This window comes from Syngnathus typhle, linkage group LG4 (assembly GCF_033458585.1).
Source record: "Syngnathus typhle isolate RoL2023-S1 ecotype Sweden linkage group LG4, RoL_Styp_1.0, whole genome shotgun sequence".
Lineage (NCBI taxonomy): Eukaryota > Metazoa > Chordata > Actinopteri > Syngnathiformes > Syngnathidae > Syngnathus > Syngnathus typhle.
In genome coordinates this window covers 11,947,249-11,965,431 of record NC_083741.1, presented here as the reverse complement: position 1 = coordinate 11,965,431, position 18,183 = coordinate 11,947,249, and the positions used below count along the sequence as shown (strand labels likewise).

The 18,183-nt window shown below is 39.2% G+C and overlaps 1 protein-coding gene across 1 annotated transcript; it reads right to left on the bottom strand.

Moving 5' to 3' along the window:
- Window positions 1-12,388: 12,388 nt before the first annotated feature.
- psmd14 (proteasome 26S subunit, non-ATPase 14) lies at window positions 12,389-17,079 on the bottom strand. Its single transcript, XM_061277276.1, has 11 exons — window positions 16,952-17,079; window positions 16,189-16,244; window positions 16,019-16,090; window positions 15,502-15,621; window positions 14,747-14,817; window positions 14,196-14,346; window positions 14,015-14,122; window positions 13,704-13,778; window positions 13,158-13,283; window positions 12,908-12,970; window positions 12,389-12,559 (listed from the first exon to the last, which is right to left on the bottom strand). The coding sequence occupies exons 2-11, from the start codon at window positions 16,234-16,236 to the stop codon at window positions 12,461-12,463; spliced, it is 933 nt and encodes a 310-aa protein (XP_061133260.1). The 5' UTR covers window positions 16,237-16,244; window positions 16,952-17,079; the 3' UTR covers window positions 12,389-12,460.
- Between the last annotated feature and the right edge of the window lie 1,104 nt (window positions 17,080-18,183).

The following is an 18,183-nucleotide window of genomic DNA, read 5'->3' as shown; positions in this document are numbered from 1 at the left end:
GGAAGTCAGAGACACCCCCCAGACTTCCTGCTGAGTCGTGTTGCAGTCCAAACAGCCGCCTGGCGGCCCCGGGTCTATGACGGGCAGTAGAGACAAACAAACATGACCTATCCTCGGACTGCCAGTTGACTCATCACTCAGTGGCAACGCTTCCATCATTTCCTCTCGGAAATTGTTTTAACAATTTGACATTCAAAATCACAGTCGCTGGCAAAACCTTGTCACTCTTCACTATGGTCAATTTTAGTGCTCCACTGGACCCACACAAAAAAAAAAAACATGCACATATGCATTTAGAACAGGTCAACAGATGAATGGTTTGCAAAAAAAATCACTGCCATACGACCATTAACATATGGAATCAGGTGTTCCTAAAAAATACATTTGATATTTTACTAAGCCACTGTAACATCATGCTCATTAACACTGCGCTTAAATATAGAACAAACACTATGTAGGGAGTACAGTATTAATTAGGTTGAAGTCAGTCATAATAACAGAACCTAAATGACAGCCCCAGTAAAATACGTACCGTAATTTTTGGACTATAAGTCACGTTTTTTTTTTCATAGTTTGGGTGGGGGGGGGGCGACTTATACTCAGGAGCGACTTATATACATATATATGTTTTCTTTTTCACTTTTTGGGGCATTTTATGGCTGGTGCGACTTATACTCCGGTGCGACTTATAGTCCGAAAATTACGGTAGTTTGAACATTGAATCCAGTGATTCTTTCAAATACCACTAAAAGTGTTACTTTAGAATCACTGCTGTGGATAATAATGAGGTCTGCGTTCATTATCTCACATTGCCCTTGTCTATTTTGTGACTATAAAGCCAGTGGTGTCCAAACATTTTGCAAACAGGAACAGATTTGTTGAGGGTAGAATGCGTGAGGGTCGACCATTCATCTTATTATATTATTATATATTTTATATATTATATTACACAATGACAGCTTGGGAAAATTTAGTCAGTACTTTTGTAATTTGATCAAGTGAAAGAAATACTAAATCCGTTCTTCTACTTGCAGCAGAGTTCTCGTACTTTTCCCACCAGTGTCGACAAGATGGCAGCACAACAACAACAGAACAAGTTATGCTTTATAGTGCTAAAGAATGAAAATGTGGAAAGGGAAATAACATCGTTTTTAAAGTGAGTGCAAATGAGTCAGTCACCTCCCGTGTGGAAGACGTCCTTCATAAAAGTTTCCATTTCGGGAAATTACGCCAAGCTGTGGTGAGTTCGAACACAGGCCGTGTTGAGCCTTGAGTTTACCGACTTCCACATTTACATATTCATGTTGTGAAATACTTTAAGCATGCACTACATGGAATTGAAAAGCTTAATGAGCATTCATTTAATATTCTTCCTATCTTCTGTCAGGTCCATGTACCAGTCAACTTTTTGTTGTAAGACAATTAAGGACGTATGAGAAAAAGAAAATGGTGTCTTACTTGTATTTCTAGTATTGCCTTCCACATATCTGACATTTCTGCACACTGGTAGAACAACTGGATGATGCTAATGAGGCACTCTTAAAAATGTTGGGTCAAAAACAACACAATTTGGGTTCAAAATAAAGTCACGCCCGTTCTTCCACCAAGAAGAAATCTGGAAATCTGCGCTTGTGCAGAATTGCAGAGAAGCCAGTGTGAAAGAAGATGCAAATATTTGTGCACACAAAGTAGACAAGAATGGTGCAATTTGGGGGCATGACTTGAATTCCTGAGCTGGGAAGTCTCGGTATCAGATTTACTGAGTCTTTTGTTAAAACATCTGGTAGGCCGCCTGGTGTATATCACGGGGATTCTTGACACTGACTTACTCGTGAAATTTATACTCCAACAAAAATGATGTGCGGTTTGGTTGTTTTTGTTAAAACTCGTTGAAATTGTGGACGAAAAATCTGATCTGACACTCAGAGGGCTTTTTTTTAGGAGGGGGGTCACTCACACTGTGCATTTTCCATACAGTATTACATAACGTAGAATGATGGCAGCTGTTATGAAAGTTTGGATAGATGGTTTGAATGTAATATTCGTTTCATGGAAGTAAAGCATATGATACATAATGACTGGAGATGGTGGAAATGACATTCTTTTTGGTCTTTAGGGTAACCTGAAAAAAATGGCAGATCCAAAATAAACAGTATAACAGTTGCAATGTCTTTTTTTGTGACAAACACAGTGACAAATTTTGCTTTGTGCATTCGGACACGTTCAGACATGCTGACAGAGCAAGGAAACTTCCCCAAACTGTTACTATGTAATGGTTGCAGGTTGTCCAAGCTGAATGATTAAGACTAAGGAGAAACGAAGGGGTCTGTGTGGTTATGATCAGTTATGTAACAACACTAGTAACAAAATTATAGAATTATTACGGAAAACCCTTGGCTATTTGACAATCGCAAGCCGTAGTTTTGGTGCGCCACCCTAAGAAGTCACTTGTCCCCATCTGGCCACCCTTATGAAAAATTTCTAGAAGCGCCCCAGCCACTCATAGCATTTAGTCGTCCTACCAAGAAGCCGACGTCGTCCTGGGTGCACTAGTAGAATGAATGTTTCCACTTCTGTTTGACATTTACACAACTTTGTGGGACGACTTTGCCATACTACCTACCATTTTGATGCTACTAGTAGGGCCCAAGAATCTACTAGTTGAGCTTAGTAGTGTTCATAGTCCGGACCAGTAGTTTTCTCTACTCGTAGGCCATAATGACACAAGAGTGAGGAAAAATGCTACTCGTTTCTATGTTTACGTAATGGTGAGAAAGAGTGTACTAGTGCATGGAGTTTAACCTGGACATCTTGATTTTTAAGCCTAAAAAAAACTACATTGAATGCAAAGAGCCAGCGAGTGACTATTTATGAGGTTGAGAAGCCTATTTTGAGGCAGTCAGCATTCTCGCTGCTTCTTGTCATCTCTTTCATTTGACGCAGTCTGGATTTTAGGTGCAGGATGTGAAGAGCATCTGTTTGTGTGCTGACTGACGACAAAGGCTAGAGGTCTCCGTGAGCAGGCGCACCGGCGCTCTGATGAGGCACTTTCCCAAAGATTCCACAACACCGTGCTACAATGCCTAGTTACCATGGAAACATGATTGGGTAGGGCCATTTGGGAAGTGACAGCAGATGATGGGGAGTACAATCAGCACATTTGACTCTTGAGTCCTCTTTTTGATCGAAGTTATTGGTTTGCAATTGTTTTGGTTTCAAAAGTACAGTGCTAGCTCAATTTGCTCTGGTGGCAAATAATTGTTGACCATCGAAATAAAGTAAAATGTCATTTGATACCATTTCATCCCTACAAAAAAATAAAAATTGCACAATATCAAGATAGAAAAATATTTAAAGACAATGGACAGAAATTATAAAACAGAAATAATAACTCCACTGAAGGCCAAAGTGCACACAGTGATACAGTGATACAAAAAAATTGTTAAAAATGGTTAATTCTGTGTATTCTATTTATTTTGTTAAAGCATATGTATACAAAGTACAATGTCATAGCTACCTTTCACATTAAAAAATATATCACAAATAATTTTGATGGGGTTTTTTTTGTTTTTTGGGGTGAGGGTGCTGGAACAGACAAATGGCATTTCTATTTATTTCAATGAGGAAAGATGATTTCAAATTCGAGTGTTTTTGATTACCGGGGTGTTCGTGATACAAACTAAATTAAACAAGGCACCACTGTTATTTTTTTTTTCTGTGGTCATGTCTGGACATGCAGCTGTGCAGCCATGCAAGTAATTCTTTTATTTGGAACAGTTTGTAGTGTTGGACCAGAAAAGGTGCCCTACTGAAAGCTCATTCTTCAAAACCAATGCAAGGCCAATTTGGACTGTAATTTGGAAGATTTAGCTGCTCCCTGTGTGAGTAAGGATATGGACATCTTGTAAGCATGAGCTTAATGATGTAAAACATGTGTTAGCGTTTTTGTTGTACAATGGGGAGCAAAAGGGCCCTTTAAAAGAAAACGTCTTTCATTATACTCCATGCGCTGGTTTGTTAACCTTTGCTGGACACACACTGACCACGGCCAGACCACAGAATAAATGAAACCAATGTAGACAGGAGGTACCAGCCCATTCCGTTGGGATGCATTCACTGTTTTTTAAACAGTTTTATCACTCCCAATGTTATGATTGCAAAAGATTTCATGTCTGTGGTATATTTCTTGCATCTCATCTTCTGACTTTAGCTGTAATTGTCCCTGCTGGGTTAGAAGCAACCCAAAATAAGCGAAATGGTTCAGTGATTCTCAAACAATGTAGAGATCAACAGGTGTGCTGTGGGAATTATTTTGAGCCAAAGTCCCCCGCCTACTGCCCAAAGACTGCTGGGATAGGCTCCAGCACGTCCGCAACCCTCGTGAGGAGAAGCGGTTCAAAAAATGGATGGATGGAAATTTGCCTTACACGCTCACTTTTCAGGTAATGTGGGGAATATGATTAACTGACCATCTCGTGTCACCATTAGTCAAACGTCACTATTACTCACTTGATCCTGTCTAGACGACATAAGCATGTCAACATACCTGTGAAGTGGGTGGAGGGAACAGAGGAGGGGGGCACCTGTCTCATCTCAGGTGAAGTCAGTCTTATTTCGGGAATCGAATGCATTGACTTAGTGACTCAGGGTGAAAATTGCCTTTTGAGTTCCTCCCTACTGATGGTTAAAGGTTCTCTATTCGACTGTGTCTAACCAGTTTCATTGAAAAAGCCACACTGTCGGAAAGCTCTGCAAAAGTACAAAAACACGCAGACTCTCCCCCAATGCAGACACCTCAGCAAACACAGTCTGTGACCGACGTTTGTTCCCGAACATTTCCGTGTTGCATGGCTCTTGTAAACGAGTTGTCCAAACACACCAGCTCTTCATGCTCGCCGTCATCTTGCAGACATACTCGTGTCAGCGTTCTGTTTTAACACCACTGCTCCATCGCACCTGGCTGGGCAGACTTGAATCACAGGGTGGGGAATGATGATGGATGGATGGAGTGAAGCATGGGTCACAGTTCGCACCCACACAATGATATAGCAGTGGCTAGCTGGAGGAGTGGAATGGCACTGCTTCAGTTTTGGTAAGGAGGTGACGATGTGGGCACTGCAAATGTGCTTTATCATCAAGTGCCAATGCTGATGCTAAACACGCAATATAAACTACTCAAGTTTGGGAATTTGGGCTTTGGGGTGGAATTTCAGCTACACAATCGTTTTTACAGGTGAACTTCATTTGAACTTCTCTAAACGAATGTTTCTAAAATTTTCCACTTCCCTTCCTTTCTGTGACTCTTCCAGTCTCAGTCTATAGTATCTGTTTCAGGCTGCTGATGACTTTGATTCAACTCTTTTGGGGGGTGTAGAAAACAAGGGGCAATTTGACACCTTTAACGGTTTTTCACGCTGTAAAAGCCTGTAAAATGCTTGGCTCTCTTTTAGTTTCAAATGTTCAAGTATTATCCATAATGATTCAGATGACAAGAGAAAGTACCCATGAGTGGATGTTCATAGAAAAGAGTTACTACGTTAAAGGACGTTCATTCGAGAGAGAGAGAGAAACTTTAAATCACTTGGAGTTGGACATATTTATGAAGCTTTTCCACAAATTAAGGCGTTCATGTCTGAATGTTATGCGAGACATTTTTATGGAAGTGTTGCGAAATAACCGTGTGAATCATCCAGACAACGCTCCGTGATAATTATACGAAATGGACTAGAGACTAAATCAAAGTATATTATAGTCATCAGACCATCATCATAGCTATATGATGGGTTTAATATATTGGCCGTATGCAGTAGTAAGGTCTGTCAAGCATGGAAACAAATCATGTTTTGGCTCCAAGTGTTGCCGTTACATCCCGGCAGGCAGGCTCATCAAATAACAACTTCACATGGGTGAGATTATTAACACTCTCTCACCATCCCGTCCGTGTTCCTCTCCACTACCTTATTTGGTCTCAGTCTCTCCTCTATTTTGGGCTTCATTTCAGACTAAGTGCTGTAGTCTTGTTTTCTAAAGGAAATGCCAAAATGTTGGACTCTACAAGAAGCTAAATACGGCCACACAACAGTTTCAACCAGCGGTGTCCAAAATGTGGCCTGGGGCCATTTGCAGGCCACCATCCATTCTAGTGGGGTATAGGTTCTAAATCCTGAAAAATCCTAAACTTGACTTTTAGAGCACTGTGTGTTAAAAATCGGATTGTATTTAGTTTACTAAATAGATTTAAGGTGAAGAATGTCAAAGTGGCCATTGCATCCTTGCATATGCAGCCTTCACAGGTAAACGTATGGACGCCCCTGGTTGAAGCCTACCGAAAGGTGACTGACTGCCTGTTTGTTTACGCAGATGCATAGTTACCGTTGGGGTCATCCAATCCAAGCTTCAACAATCACATTCATGTTGGTCATGACTCACATTCGTGTCAATGCAGTTATAAAAAAGCAGACGCAAACTGTGAGATGATTCATAGTGTGCGGAGCACACTGACACGATTGCATTACATTATTTCCCAGCAGAATGCTTTTGAGCATGGAGAAAACATTAGGAATGTGCAAAACGGAGAGTTAAGTTACAAGTCTAAGGGAGCACACAGTCTTGGAAAGGATAGAGAAATGATCTGGCACCAGAGCAGCAGTAGTTGGGTGTGTGCGACCTTGTATGTCATTACTCAGTTGTTCCCGTAAGTGTCCGATCGGTGCTGTGTTTATGAGAAATTTAAAGAAGCCAGTTAACATCATTGCTTGAAAAGTCACAAAGGAGTTGTTGAGCCTAACTCAGTCGGACTTACATGAAGCAAAGATGACCCCTGACTCATAACCAGGGTCAGCCACACTGCAAATCATCAACTGAGGCTCACCCTGCAACTCTGACAATGTTAAACTGTTCATGATCCCAAGGGACACACATGACAACCTCATGCATGTACATATATGAAATCAGATTTTTGAAAAATCGACTTAAGGAGAGTAACAAAGTATTTGAACCTTGTTACGTCCAAGTGCACGAGTTTTCTTGAACAACTTCATATTTGCACATTCTAGAGTAGCTGACAAGTGTGAGCCAACAGTTTGTGTGATATGTACAGACAGGTTAAGAAAAAAATGGCATAGCAGTGATTAACTGCCAAGATGTATGCTGGCCCTGAAATGCACATACCAGGTTGAACTCTACTTGAACTAAGGCGGCTTTTTAAAAATGTGTACGTTTTGGAAGGATGTTCACCCATAGCCCATCATGAATCATGTTTCGTATATTTTTTTCTCTCAGTGCGAGCACTATGTAGATTTTTTTGTCATTGTGGCAAGTTATTGAAATTGTACGGATATTGCATATAACTGACATCAAACACGTGATTTAGACTTAAATCAAGTCTATTTAACTTTTTCTTTTGACTTACATGAAGCAGTTGAGTCAGTGCTTGTTTTCATTTCACACAAGTGCTGTATCACTTAAGTACCGAGTGTGAGTGCATCTAATAGTAATTAATGTATGAAACCCGAAAATGAAAAATAGGAACTAAGACTTTCATCTGAGTGAGACAAGAACAACAAACAGGCAATGATGGGATAACGTGAACATACCATTCATGTTATCAATAACTTTGCCAAACAAAAGTGTATTTCGTGATGGATAAGTACCAAACCTAAACATATCTAAAATTACCTATTGACTCCGCAAGATGGCAGCAAAGCGCTACTTTTGTCTTACTGAAACTCCTCAACTCACTAAAGCATTCAGGAGTTTGTTGGATGAAGATGGCAGCAAAGCACTAGTTTTGTCTTAACGAAGCACTTCAAGATGGCACCAAATGACTTATTTGACTAACATACAATAGGTCCAAAACAATCCAATAAATGAACGCTACCACTCAGACCGCATAACAACATCTGTTTGATAAGATAATAGATCAGACAAATAATGTTGTTTTTTACCAATTTAATGTGGATCACAGACTCACTTCTTGTTAACTAAATCCCCTAGTCCCTCTGCTAAGGTAAGAACATTTTGGCCGGTGACATCATGTTTCCAACACCAAGGGAATAAAATTTGCAAGAGGGGTGGAAATATGGTCCTGGGCAACGGGAAACATCACACGTGTTACTGTCATTACCGGCCGTCGAGAGTGAAAGCTGCAATAGTGGAAACGATCAGAGAGCAAGCGAGAGAAAATATATTAGGAGCTCTTGAGGGAAACTAAGTAAGTGGATTAAATGAATTACAATTGAAGTTATGAATGGAAAGCTGTTTTGAACATTTAATTGATATCCATCTCACTCAATCCAGCACACGAGGAGAGCAACTGGTGCTGTCTGAGTAATATTTATTCCATTCCATTTATACATATTACTAGGACACTACGATGTGAATGACATACATTTACACACAGACACCAAGTTACTGTTTACCCCACCCCATATTTTCTTGCTGCTCATCATGCATACTGCTACCTGTACTTTCAATTTGAGCCATTTTATTAACCTCTTGTTCATCTTTCAATGTTCTGCCCCAACTAATTGAAAGACTATGCAACATCTGGTCAAACTTGTATTCATTCCAATATCAACACGGTATCTGAAAACCTAGTGAGGGATATTGCATATCAGTGCTGCATCTGTTTTTAATCTGTTTTGAACATTTTATTCACCTTGCGCAATGTGGTCATGTATTATGTAACTACAGCGTAGTCTGCTGTCTATGCATTTGCTTTTTTTAATATACTGTTGTCAGTTAGACATTCTATTAATTTCCCCCCCCACTACTACCATATACCAGCCACTTGTAGGCTTTGGCTTTCCATAAAAAAAAAATCCTTTTTTTTTTCCAACCATCAATATCTATGATGAAACGTTCAGTTTTGAAGCAAAACATCGGTGAGGAGGTTCTAGCGGGAAGCGGAGGGCTGACATGTTTATCTGTACTTTGGATGATAAGTGTTTCAACCAAATTCTTATGTTGCATTGACTGTCCGGTGGGATAGGGAGCATATGGCCACATTGCAACATAATTCCAAAAACTGCTGATGCAATTCCCCACGTATGGCTACACTGGTCCGTTTTGTTGTAGCAGATTTACACAATTGGATTGAAAACTTTGGAAACAATTGGACACTGTTTCCTTTTCTGGGAATCAGCAGATTGGGATTGAGTGCAAGAGAGTTCCGTAGTCACATTGCTGTTGTCACAAACTACCAACGCAGCATTTTTTCTTCTTTTTACATAGATGCTCTACTTGAGTTATACTGGGAAGATTGCATTCATTTACATCTTAAACTCTGTGAAATGCAAATGGAAGATCTAAAAACTTGACACACCACAGAAAAGAGAGTTAACAACCTAAATGATAAAGCAGAATTATTTTTGAAAAAATCTAGTAAACATCATGCTGTGGTTGCGTCTGCTGAATGTGTTGAAACGATGCCCTGCTCAACTTTCAACCAATCATCATTTCTACAACCTGGAAAATCGAATGCTAATTCGTCAACATTACACCTGCACAAAACATACATGCTTGAGAAAGTCAAGACGTGAAAATATATCCACTGAAAATCTTCGGGAGCTGGAAAATATCCAACCAGGTCATTGAGATAATGAGGCGCTCATAGAGGCCACGCTAGCCAGAAGTCTTGGTCCACACACTGGGTATCGTGTCAAAACAGGCAATTGGCACAAACAGAACTGTTCAAACAAAGTTTTTGTGCAAATGTACCCTCCTGCGAGGAAACCCGAGAACTGATGTGTCTGATTTATAATCTTCCGTCATATCAGAGCCACTTCAGGGCTTCAATCCCCATCTGGGACTTGTCAGATATTGCTGCTAGTACCAAGTGCTCTTCAGCTCTGCCCAGTGTTTAGTAAAGATGTGTTTTTTTCCCCCCAGCTCAGGCAGAAGAGCAGAACGAGGAAAAGGTTGGGAGGTTTCCAACACAAGGAGGGAGTTTGATACAACACAGCTGGCCAGCAAAATTTCCTTTCACTAACAATGTCCAAATGATCCACATTATCTCTGGCTCACCACGTTAAATTGGCTTCAAAGAAAGGTCAACTGTTGAAGCAAAGCAAGCGGTCTGTGCCGATCGAGCAAATATTGAATGCTCGACGAGTGGCTTACTGCTCCGTAGGGACGCTCTACCAGAGATTCAACCGCGCATGTGAAAACATTTGTTCTTTGTAAACAATGACACTCACCCTGCACACACAGAATGGCATAGAGTGGCGTAGAGAAAGTCACGCATCTCAATATTAATCAATGTTTACAACCTAAAATAAATTGTCGGAAATAACAATTTATTCTCTCCAACAATCAATAGCTTGGTAGATAGAATTAGTGAGCTATTCCTCAAAAAAGCAGTTTCAAAGTATTTATTGATACTTCCAGCAGAGGTTTACTGCCAAATTAAACAAAACAAATCCATGTGTATTTAAAACGGCCTTGTAGCTTAGCTTTCAAGCCTGTCAACTTGATGCTACATAACCCTTTAAGCAACAGGTAAACTGTCAGTGTGTGTATATATTTACACATTTTGATTAGTAATGCCAAAAAAAAAAAAAATAGAATAGAATAAGAGGGTTAATTAAACTCATATCTCAAGGCACCACATTAGAAACGGGACTGTTTCTGTAACCAATCAGAAATACGCTCACAGTGCCAGAACACTGACCCTTAATGACATTGACATTTTCCCATCAACTGAGCAAAATCTGTCAGTACAGGTCGACAGTCAATCACAGGGAACAAATGTCACTAAACAAGCATTCACATTCATACCGCCCGTCATTGAGTGGGAATTAAACCCACGCTGCTTGCTGGGAAATCAGAAGCATTTTCTGTTTTTACTGGATCTGACCATAGTACATGGTTTGTGACGGACGACTTGGGATTTCTTGCTTCAATACAGCAATCACTCATAAAATATATATATATGTTCCCAGAATGGATCCCTCCAGCTCTCTGAAGAACACGTCATATCACACCATGGATTCAATCCAACAGGTAATTCGGAACCGTTTAGCAAACTTCAGACTGAAATCAAACATCTGCCTTTATTTAAGAGTGACGAATCATGTGGCAATCAATCATCAGTCGCTTTGGGTATTTGAAGGTATTCTGGTACATTACCTCATATTAGACTCCCGGACAGTTTCCATAATGATCGTTTATCTCGATTTACCTACAAAGTCCATTTCTGGCTGCTGCCTGGCCTACCAGAATAACAAAATGGTGGCGTATCCAAAGCCATTTGGTATTATCAGTATATCTTTGGGATAGTTTTGCAGGGAACCAAATGGAAGACTAATCTTGAATCTGAATGTTGTTTTTGCAACTCTTTCAAAGTGAATTGTTACCATACAATTTGTGCCTATCTATTCTGCCACCTAGAGAAAATAGAAAACGATTCTCTATTTTGACTTGTTTTCTTTGGTGATGTTTTCTAAAGAGAGGCCTATCTCACTGTTTGAAATTTAATTAAAGAAACACTGCTAAATATATACTAGTATAAGTTACATAAAATACACATCCACATGCTTAGCAGAAACAATACAGCCAAGAAAAGTGCACAAAATGAAGAGAATAGACTGTTGGGGAAAAAATTAACACCATTTTATGGAACTCATATTCGCATCTTTTGGAATGCAGTTTAGAGTTCCTGATAGTGTTTAGGTCAGGAGAAAAGGTTTTGCTACAGTGCATTAGTTGTCATGAGGCGCTTTACTATCCAAATAAGATAAGCTAAGTACGACGTTTTAAAAGGCTCAGTCAAGAAGAGTTTGTTCTGGAACAAAAACGATGTAACCGTAAAAGCCTTTTGTTAATGATGGCCACATTTGTGAGGACATAGTGGAAAGGGAGAACACAGCACATGGAGCGTGTTCTGGTTTCTGACAGACATCTGGTAAACTCTCATGGATTGTATTGGGAAACCGTGATCACCCTTTGGGAATTTATGGTGTTGGGTTCTCCTTGCCGGAATCATCAGCTACATATTGAAGGGGTTTGAGAGCTTGACTGTTAATGGGAGCCGTGTGCCTCTGGCTTGAAAATGAATTCAAGACTTGTTTTGTTTAATTGTTACTCACACTTATTGGAATTCGCCATCGTTCTACCAAGAGGACTTCAATAACAGTAAAATAACCTGGAGCTTTATGGTTATGATGGTTCGCACAATTTACATTAGAGTCTTGGTTTGTTAGTAGTGTTTTATTAAGATTTATTTGTCTATTAGTATCCAAAGAAGACCCTAATAGTGGGATTAATTAGTATCTACATTTTTATTCAGGAGCATAAAATGGAAATGGGTTTGAAAGAAAACTACAACCTGTTAGGCACACGGAAAAAAACTCTTCAAACGTCCTTTAAAAGAGAATGAAGGCAGGCATCATTTCGTACATAACATTTATTTAATATAAAAGAAACTGGTTGCAATATTAACAGATATAAACAGGAGTCATCACTGAAAAACGACGGTATCCAACATGGCAGCGAGGCACTGAACGATGTTAGATGTCATCAACACGTCTACGTGCTCCTCCAAGTGCCTTTTTGGATCCTGCAGGAGATGGAAAGGGAGAAAAGGAAACATTAACTTTATTTCTTACTAAAAACTCAGAGGCAATGAGTCACATTCTACGTCATGCAATTAAGTGTCATTCACAAATTAGTTGAGAGATTGCTTTCAAATTAGACTACTGCACGTGTTGTCCTAATATGCACTACTCGCAAAAGTTAGGCTTTCAAGTGACATTTCAGAATTTCAAAACCGTGTTGTACAGGTTTGTTAGAAATGTAGGGACCATTACGACCCGAATCAAATCAACATGCACCTCAGAAGCCTATTTGATATTGGACCGACATAATAACTAGATGCAAATGGTTTATGAAGAAGTGTAAATGTTACCTGTTTTCCAACATTCTTGATGGCCAGCTGTTCTGGAGTCATTTTGTCCTCTTCTTCCACAGCCTGAGATGGAAACGCAACAGTGACACGAACTTGCTTAGCAATGCGTCCATTCTCCGTGTGTGTGTTGGTGTTAAAAATCGTGACATTTGTATTTTGCATTGAAACGATTTAAGATAATATTGATTTTGTTTTGCAATCAGTGCTATTTAATTTGTATTGTAAAAATTGCAGACAAAAGGATTGCTACCTTGTTGTAGTTTTTAGCGAGCTCCAGCATTTCCTTGACGATGGTCTCATTGAGTTTACAGTGCTCGCTGTAATCCTGCAGGGTGAGACCTTCCATCCAACTCTTCTTATGCAAGTTGAGGAGCATCTACAGGAAAGTCAGTCATGATTCTCGTGTTTGTAGCAGAACACTAATACGGTGAAACATCACTTAATTGTATTGTTCGTGCCCCCATTAAAATGCATGTTTTTAAAATATTTTACCATATTCCTCCATAAATTAAATTTTTCAAACGATTCTGAAGGCTGATTTCAAAGTTGCATGCCAAAGCAGTACAGTATTGTCCAGCTGAGCAATACTGAGCTCTACTTGAAAAAAAAAAGCAGCATAATTCCATCCATCCATTCCAGAATATAGAGATGATTGAAAAATGTTGTTCTTGGCTTTTCCCACCCAACTCCAGTAATAGTCGTTCCCATTGCAGATTTGTACTACTTATTACCAGTAGGACAGGAACATATACCAGCAATTTTAGGACCTTCACAAAGAACGTTGAGTGAGTCTTACCTTTTGCTCCAACTCATTTTTCCTGTAATTAATGGTGATTGAGTAGTAATGTCTGTTCAGTCCGTGAATCAGAGCCTAAGATTTGGGAAAACTTGCCATTAATAAGTACACTGCACAAACAGAAATGACAAATATCGATATTTCAAAATTAACTAAAAATAAAATAAACTCAGGAATACTAATCTTGCAGAAAGTGTTGACTCATTTACTAGTATCAATTCTAATGAAATCAATCACACCCATTACATAACTAGGTTTTATTGGAACAGAAATACTGTAATAAATTAATTTGATTGTATGTGTCCCATTACCTGGATTGAGGGTTTGTTGAGATGACCCAGATTTGATGTGGTTTGTCTTGGCTCATGACCCAACACCATCATATTTGCATTGATCAGTCTGAAGGCATCGATGACAACCTGCAGCGGAAACGACGTGAGATTTTATAATGACTAACTACTGTTGCATAAAGCTACTAAAATGCATGCCCACCTTTCCTTTGACACTTTGGATGGGATCTACCACCACAGCTACCGCTCGCTCCGACAGCGCCTCAAAGCTCTGCTGCGTGTTGATGTCCACCCCGGACAACCAGCAACCAAAACCAGGATGGCTGTGATACCAACCCACAACCATCTCGGGCCTGGTGAACAGTTAGCGGTTAATGTGTGTAGATAAATAAAAACAGTTTGTGAACCTCCGCTTATCATGGTGATAGAAAGCAAACAATACTTTTGTCGCTCCTTATTAAACTGATGAATGTCTGCTTGCCTGATGCTTACATACTGCAAAATGCCATGGACGGGCAAACAGAAATTTGAGTTGCATAATTATCAAAGAACAACAACTTAAAGCAACAAGGAGCAGCAAGACTCGTGAATTTTCACCGTCCATGGCAGGACTCAGTCCCTTCCCCCGGAGGAGGTTTTCCATATACAACAATACTGGACTCAGAGGCAGACCCACCTGCTAATTCTTTGGTACTACATAGAAACACTGAAAAAGGGACAATTCCTAGGCACTGCCAGTGTAAAATGTTTTACCTGCCCGTCTGCTTCAACATGTCCAACATCTTGGCTTGGAAGACAGGGTCCACTGCCTCAACACTCACACCCTGTGAAGCAACACATGGTTTGACACGTTAACATTTCTGGTATAGAACTTACAAAGTGAATATTTATTCTATTTCTCACTACTGTTCTGATTATTATGAATGAAAACGTATGCTTAAATGGCTGCAAGACACACAGTTTTGAACATTTGATAGTGTGATTAATTATCTTGATAATTAGGACGAAGTGGAGCTAAAACTGGAAATCATGATATTGAAACCTCAAACAGATTGCCAAAGCCTAGCTTCTTCCATTTCTTGTACTTCCAGCTTCTGTTTTTGTACTTTCCAGCAGTTGGTTGCCATGTGGCACCAGGCTGCCTCTCACTGGTCAGTCTTGGTACAACAACAGATTTGGTTATCCATATGATGTGCTGCTGCGTTGGTTTTCTGACACACAATATATTTGCTTCGCATGTCCACCCTTATCCACTAACAACTCATTCACTATATTGTCCCACACTATAGAGTACTGCCCAATTCTGACAGTCAGACATATGACATGACCACCATACCCGTCATTGGCATTAAGATCTCCGACTATTTACACATTACAATGGTGAGAATTTGACCAAGAAACAATAAACTCCATTTCCATTATTTATTTTGCTTATAAAATGGAAAAAATTGGACATGTTATTACAACCCTTACTTAAAATTAAAAATAATAATAAAAATAAAACATACCGTTCCAGACTGGGGCATGGCAAACACATCAATCACCCGCACTGTGTAGTCGTCAACAAATTCTCCCAGCATCAATCCCATGACTTCCATTGGTACACCCGCACGCCCATGCTTTAACATCTAACAAGGGGAAGACAATTGAGGTTACACACAAGTATACAATGTTGTAATATATTCAGCTATGAGGTGGACTTGAGTGATTTTAAAGAAATTATCTCATTTAAAAAATCTTTTTCCTCCTCAATATTGCGATTATAATTTAATATGCAATTATTCTTTAAGAAATACAAGCAATAAATGATTCTGTATGTTCACTTGTGAAAAAAATGCTCTTTTTTTATTTGCCAAAATATTTTTTTAAAAAGACATTCCAGAGCTGTAATTTTAACATCGTGCTATTTTTGCTCACGATTATCATACTAACAAATAATTGACCCTAGCATACATCCACATTATGAGCATGGACACAGAATGAATAAAACTCATAGGTCAAGGTTCTTCTGGAACTGGAGTGTACCTTGAGCAATGCCAATGACGAAATATAGACTTGCTCTGCTGTGTCCACAGCTGGTGCATCTGTCGGGGGACCCTGAGCACGCAAAGGAGATGTGGAAATAATTAAATAAATAAAACAATGTCATCAGAATAACTACAATTATGTCTTAATGACAATTTAGATAGCGTTACCTGGCCAAGACCTGGCATTCCACCACCAAGCCTCAAAAGACGGTCCATGTCAGAATCTGTTGACAGTGACACGTTATTTCGCTTGGCTTTTTACATAATTTGAAAGAATCACACCAAAAAAAAAAATGGAAAATGAGGTAAAGCGGTAATGCAAACGAGTGGAACATTGATTAATCAACTAATCATTTATCAACCTAATGTAAATATGTTTTTGGTAATGGTGAGTTGTGGCCCTAGTGAGGATGAGAGGTTCATAAAATGAATGCTAGATAATATATGTCGGATTTCTGTAGTCTTCCCCACAAAAAATAGACCAATTTTCTTCTTCTTTGAGTTGAATTAGAATAAAATCAGTTTTTACTTTGGATAACAATAATTAAGATTTTTACCCATTACATTATAGTCATTGAACATGTCTGTAAAGTGAACTTCCACTTTGTAAACTCTTGGGATTGGCTGGCCGCTATCATTACATAGCATTAAATTATTGATCTATGGACAACCACGCGTTGTACTTGGAATAAAACCTTGAGGTCTTAATATACAAAGCTGTATTAAGACACGAAAATATATTCCATTAGATCGCTCTCCCATTAAAGAAACAAGATAACGCTCCAAACGAGGCCAGCGTTCTGTTAGCATGATCATAACGCTAGCCTTGAGTTATCTTCTACAAGACAATTTGCAATGCATTGTTTACGATGATGCCGAATAGCACGTATAACGATACAGACGACGGCATATTTAGCCTGGATATACTTACATTTTTGTTTTCTAGCGTTTAGAGGTTGTTTTAATAAGCGATCGTGACTCGGCCTGACTGGCTACCATGAATCAGCCAGAATGATGTTTAACATTGAACCACTTCCGTCGCACAATGACGTCAACAATCGCTTTAAATGTAATTACAAAAGCAATACACACGGAGTCGCTAAAACCACATTTACTGAGGGTGCAATAGGTCCGTAACGCGCAAGAACTGATGGCGTGTTCATCCATTTTATATACAGTGATCCTGCAGAGCTGGGGGAAGGGTATTCCCATCTGGCAGAATAATAAATGGCAAGAGAATACGATTTGAATGTATAAACTCCACTAATATCCTCTCATAATAATTATTATAAATTAGGGTAATTCCAGAATGGCCCATTTGGGAAATTTAAAATAATCAATGCGGTAAATACAGAAACATACATTTTGTATACATTAAAAATGTTACAGTAAAAGTGGTAAAACCTAAATAGCTTTTGATTTCCCCTGCTATGTAATCCCTGACCCTACTCGTTCCTATTCAAATGATGTTGAAATTCCCATTTTTTTGTAGGATTTTTCTTTTCATAAATGAACAATGCAACTCCTGTGGAGTTGCACGAATGCTGTAGAACTTGAGCTAAACTGAATTTGATTGAATTGTAATTAATTGTCGAAATTTTGAACTGTAAGAAGTGAGAGACTTGGTTTTGTAATGGTTTGAATGTGTCTAGAAATGTGGAAGGAAGATGTAAATATTTAAACGATCTCCTAATTTGGCAAAGTTAGTGTAAACAGTGAGGAATTTGGGGAATGCAAAGAATTTGTGGATTGTGGACAACAGGTCCTAAAGAGTTCTGAATGAACGGAATATTTGGAATTTGGTACACCTGCTTCATTTAATAGATGTTTCCAGCATGAAAAACAATTCTATGGAAATTAAGGATTTGGGGAATGTATTATTTTCTTTTATCTCATTTCAATGTATTTCAATTGGTTGAGTTGAAGAAGCACAGCCTCGGCAAGGATGTTTCAGGATTTGAATCTCGGTTTTGGCCATGTGTGCAGTTTGGGTTTTCGGGTCATTACATATGGTGTGTAGGTTTTCTCCAAATCCCCCTTTACAAACAGGGCTTCACTGTATGAGTCCTTGAGTGATTCCTTGAGCATTACTCATAGATGAGTCCCAAACCCCAAACCAGACCACACACCCAGAGAGCTTGTTCAATACGCTTTTTCCTTTTG

Excerpts from the sequence above, each read along its gene's own strand:
- psmd14 (XM_061277276.1), bottom strand. The coding sequence starts at position 16,236 with ATGGACCGTCTTTTGAGGCTTGGTGGTGGAATGCCAGGTCTTGGCCAG. Across the intron at positions 16,091-16,188 it reads GAATGCCAGGTCTTGGCCAG|GGTCCCCCGACAGATGCACC; the intron begins GTAACGCTATCT and ends TTGCGTGCTCAG. Across the intron at positions 13,779-14,014 it reads TCAACAAACCCTCAATCCAG|GCTCTGATTCACGGACTGAA; the intron begins GTAATGGGACAC and ends CCCAAATCTTAG.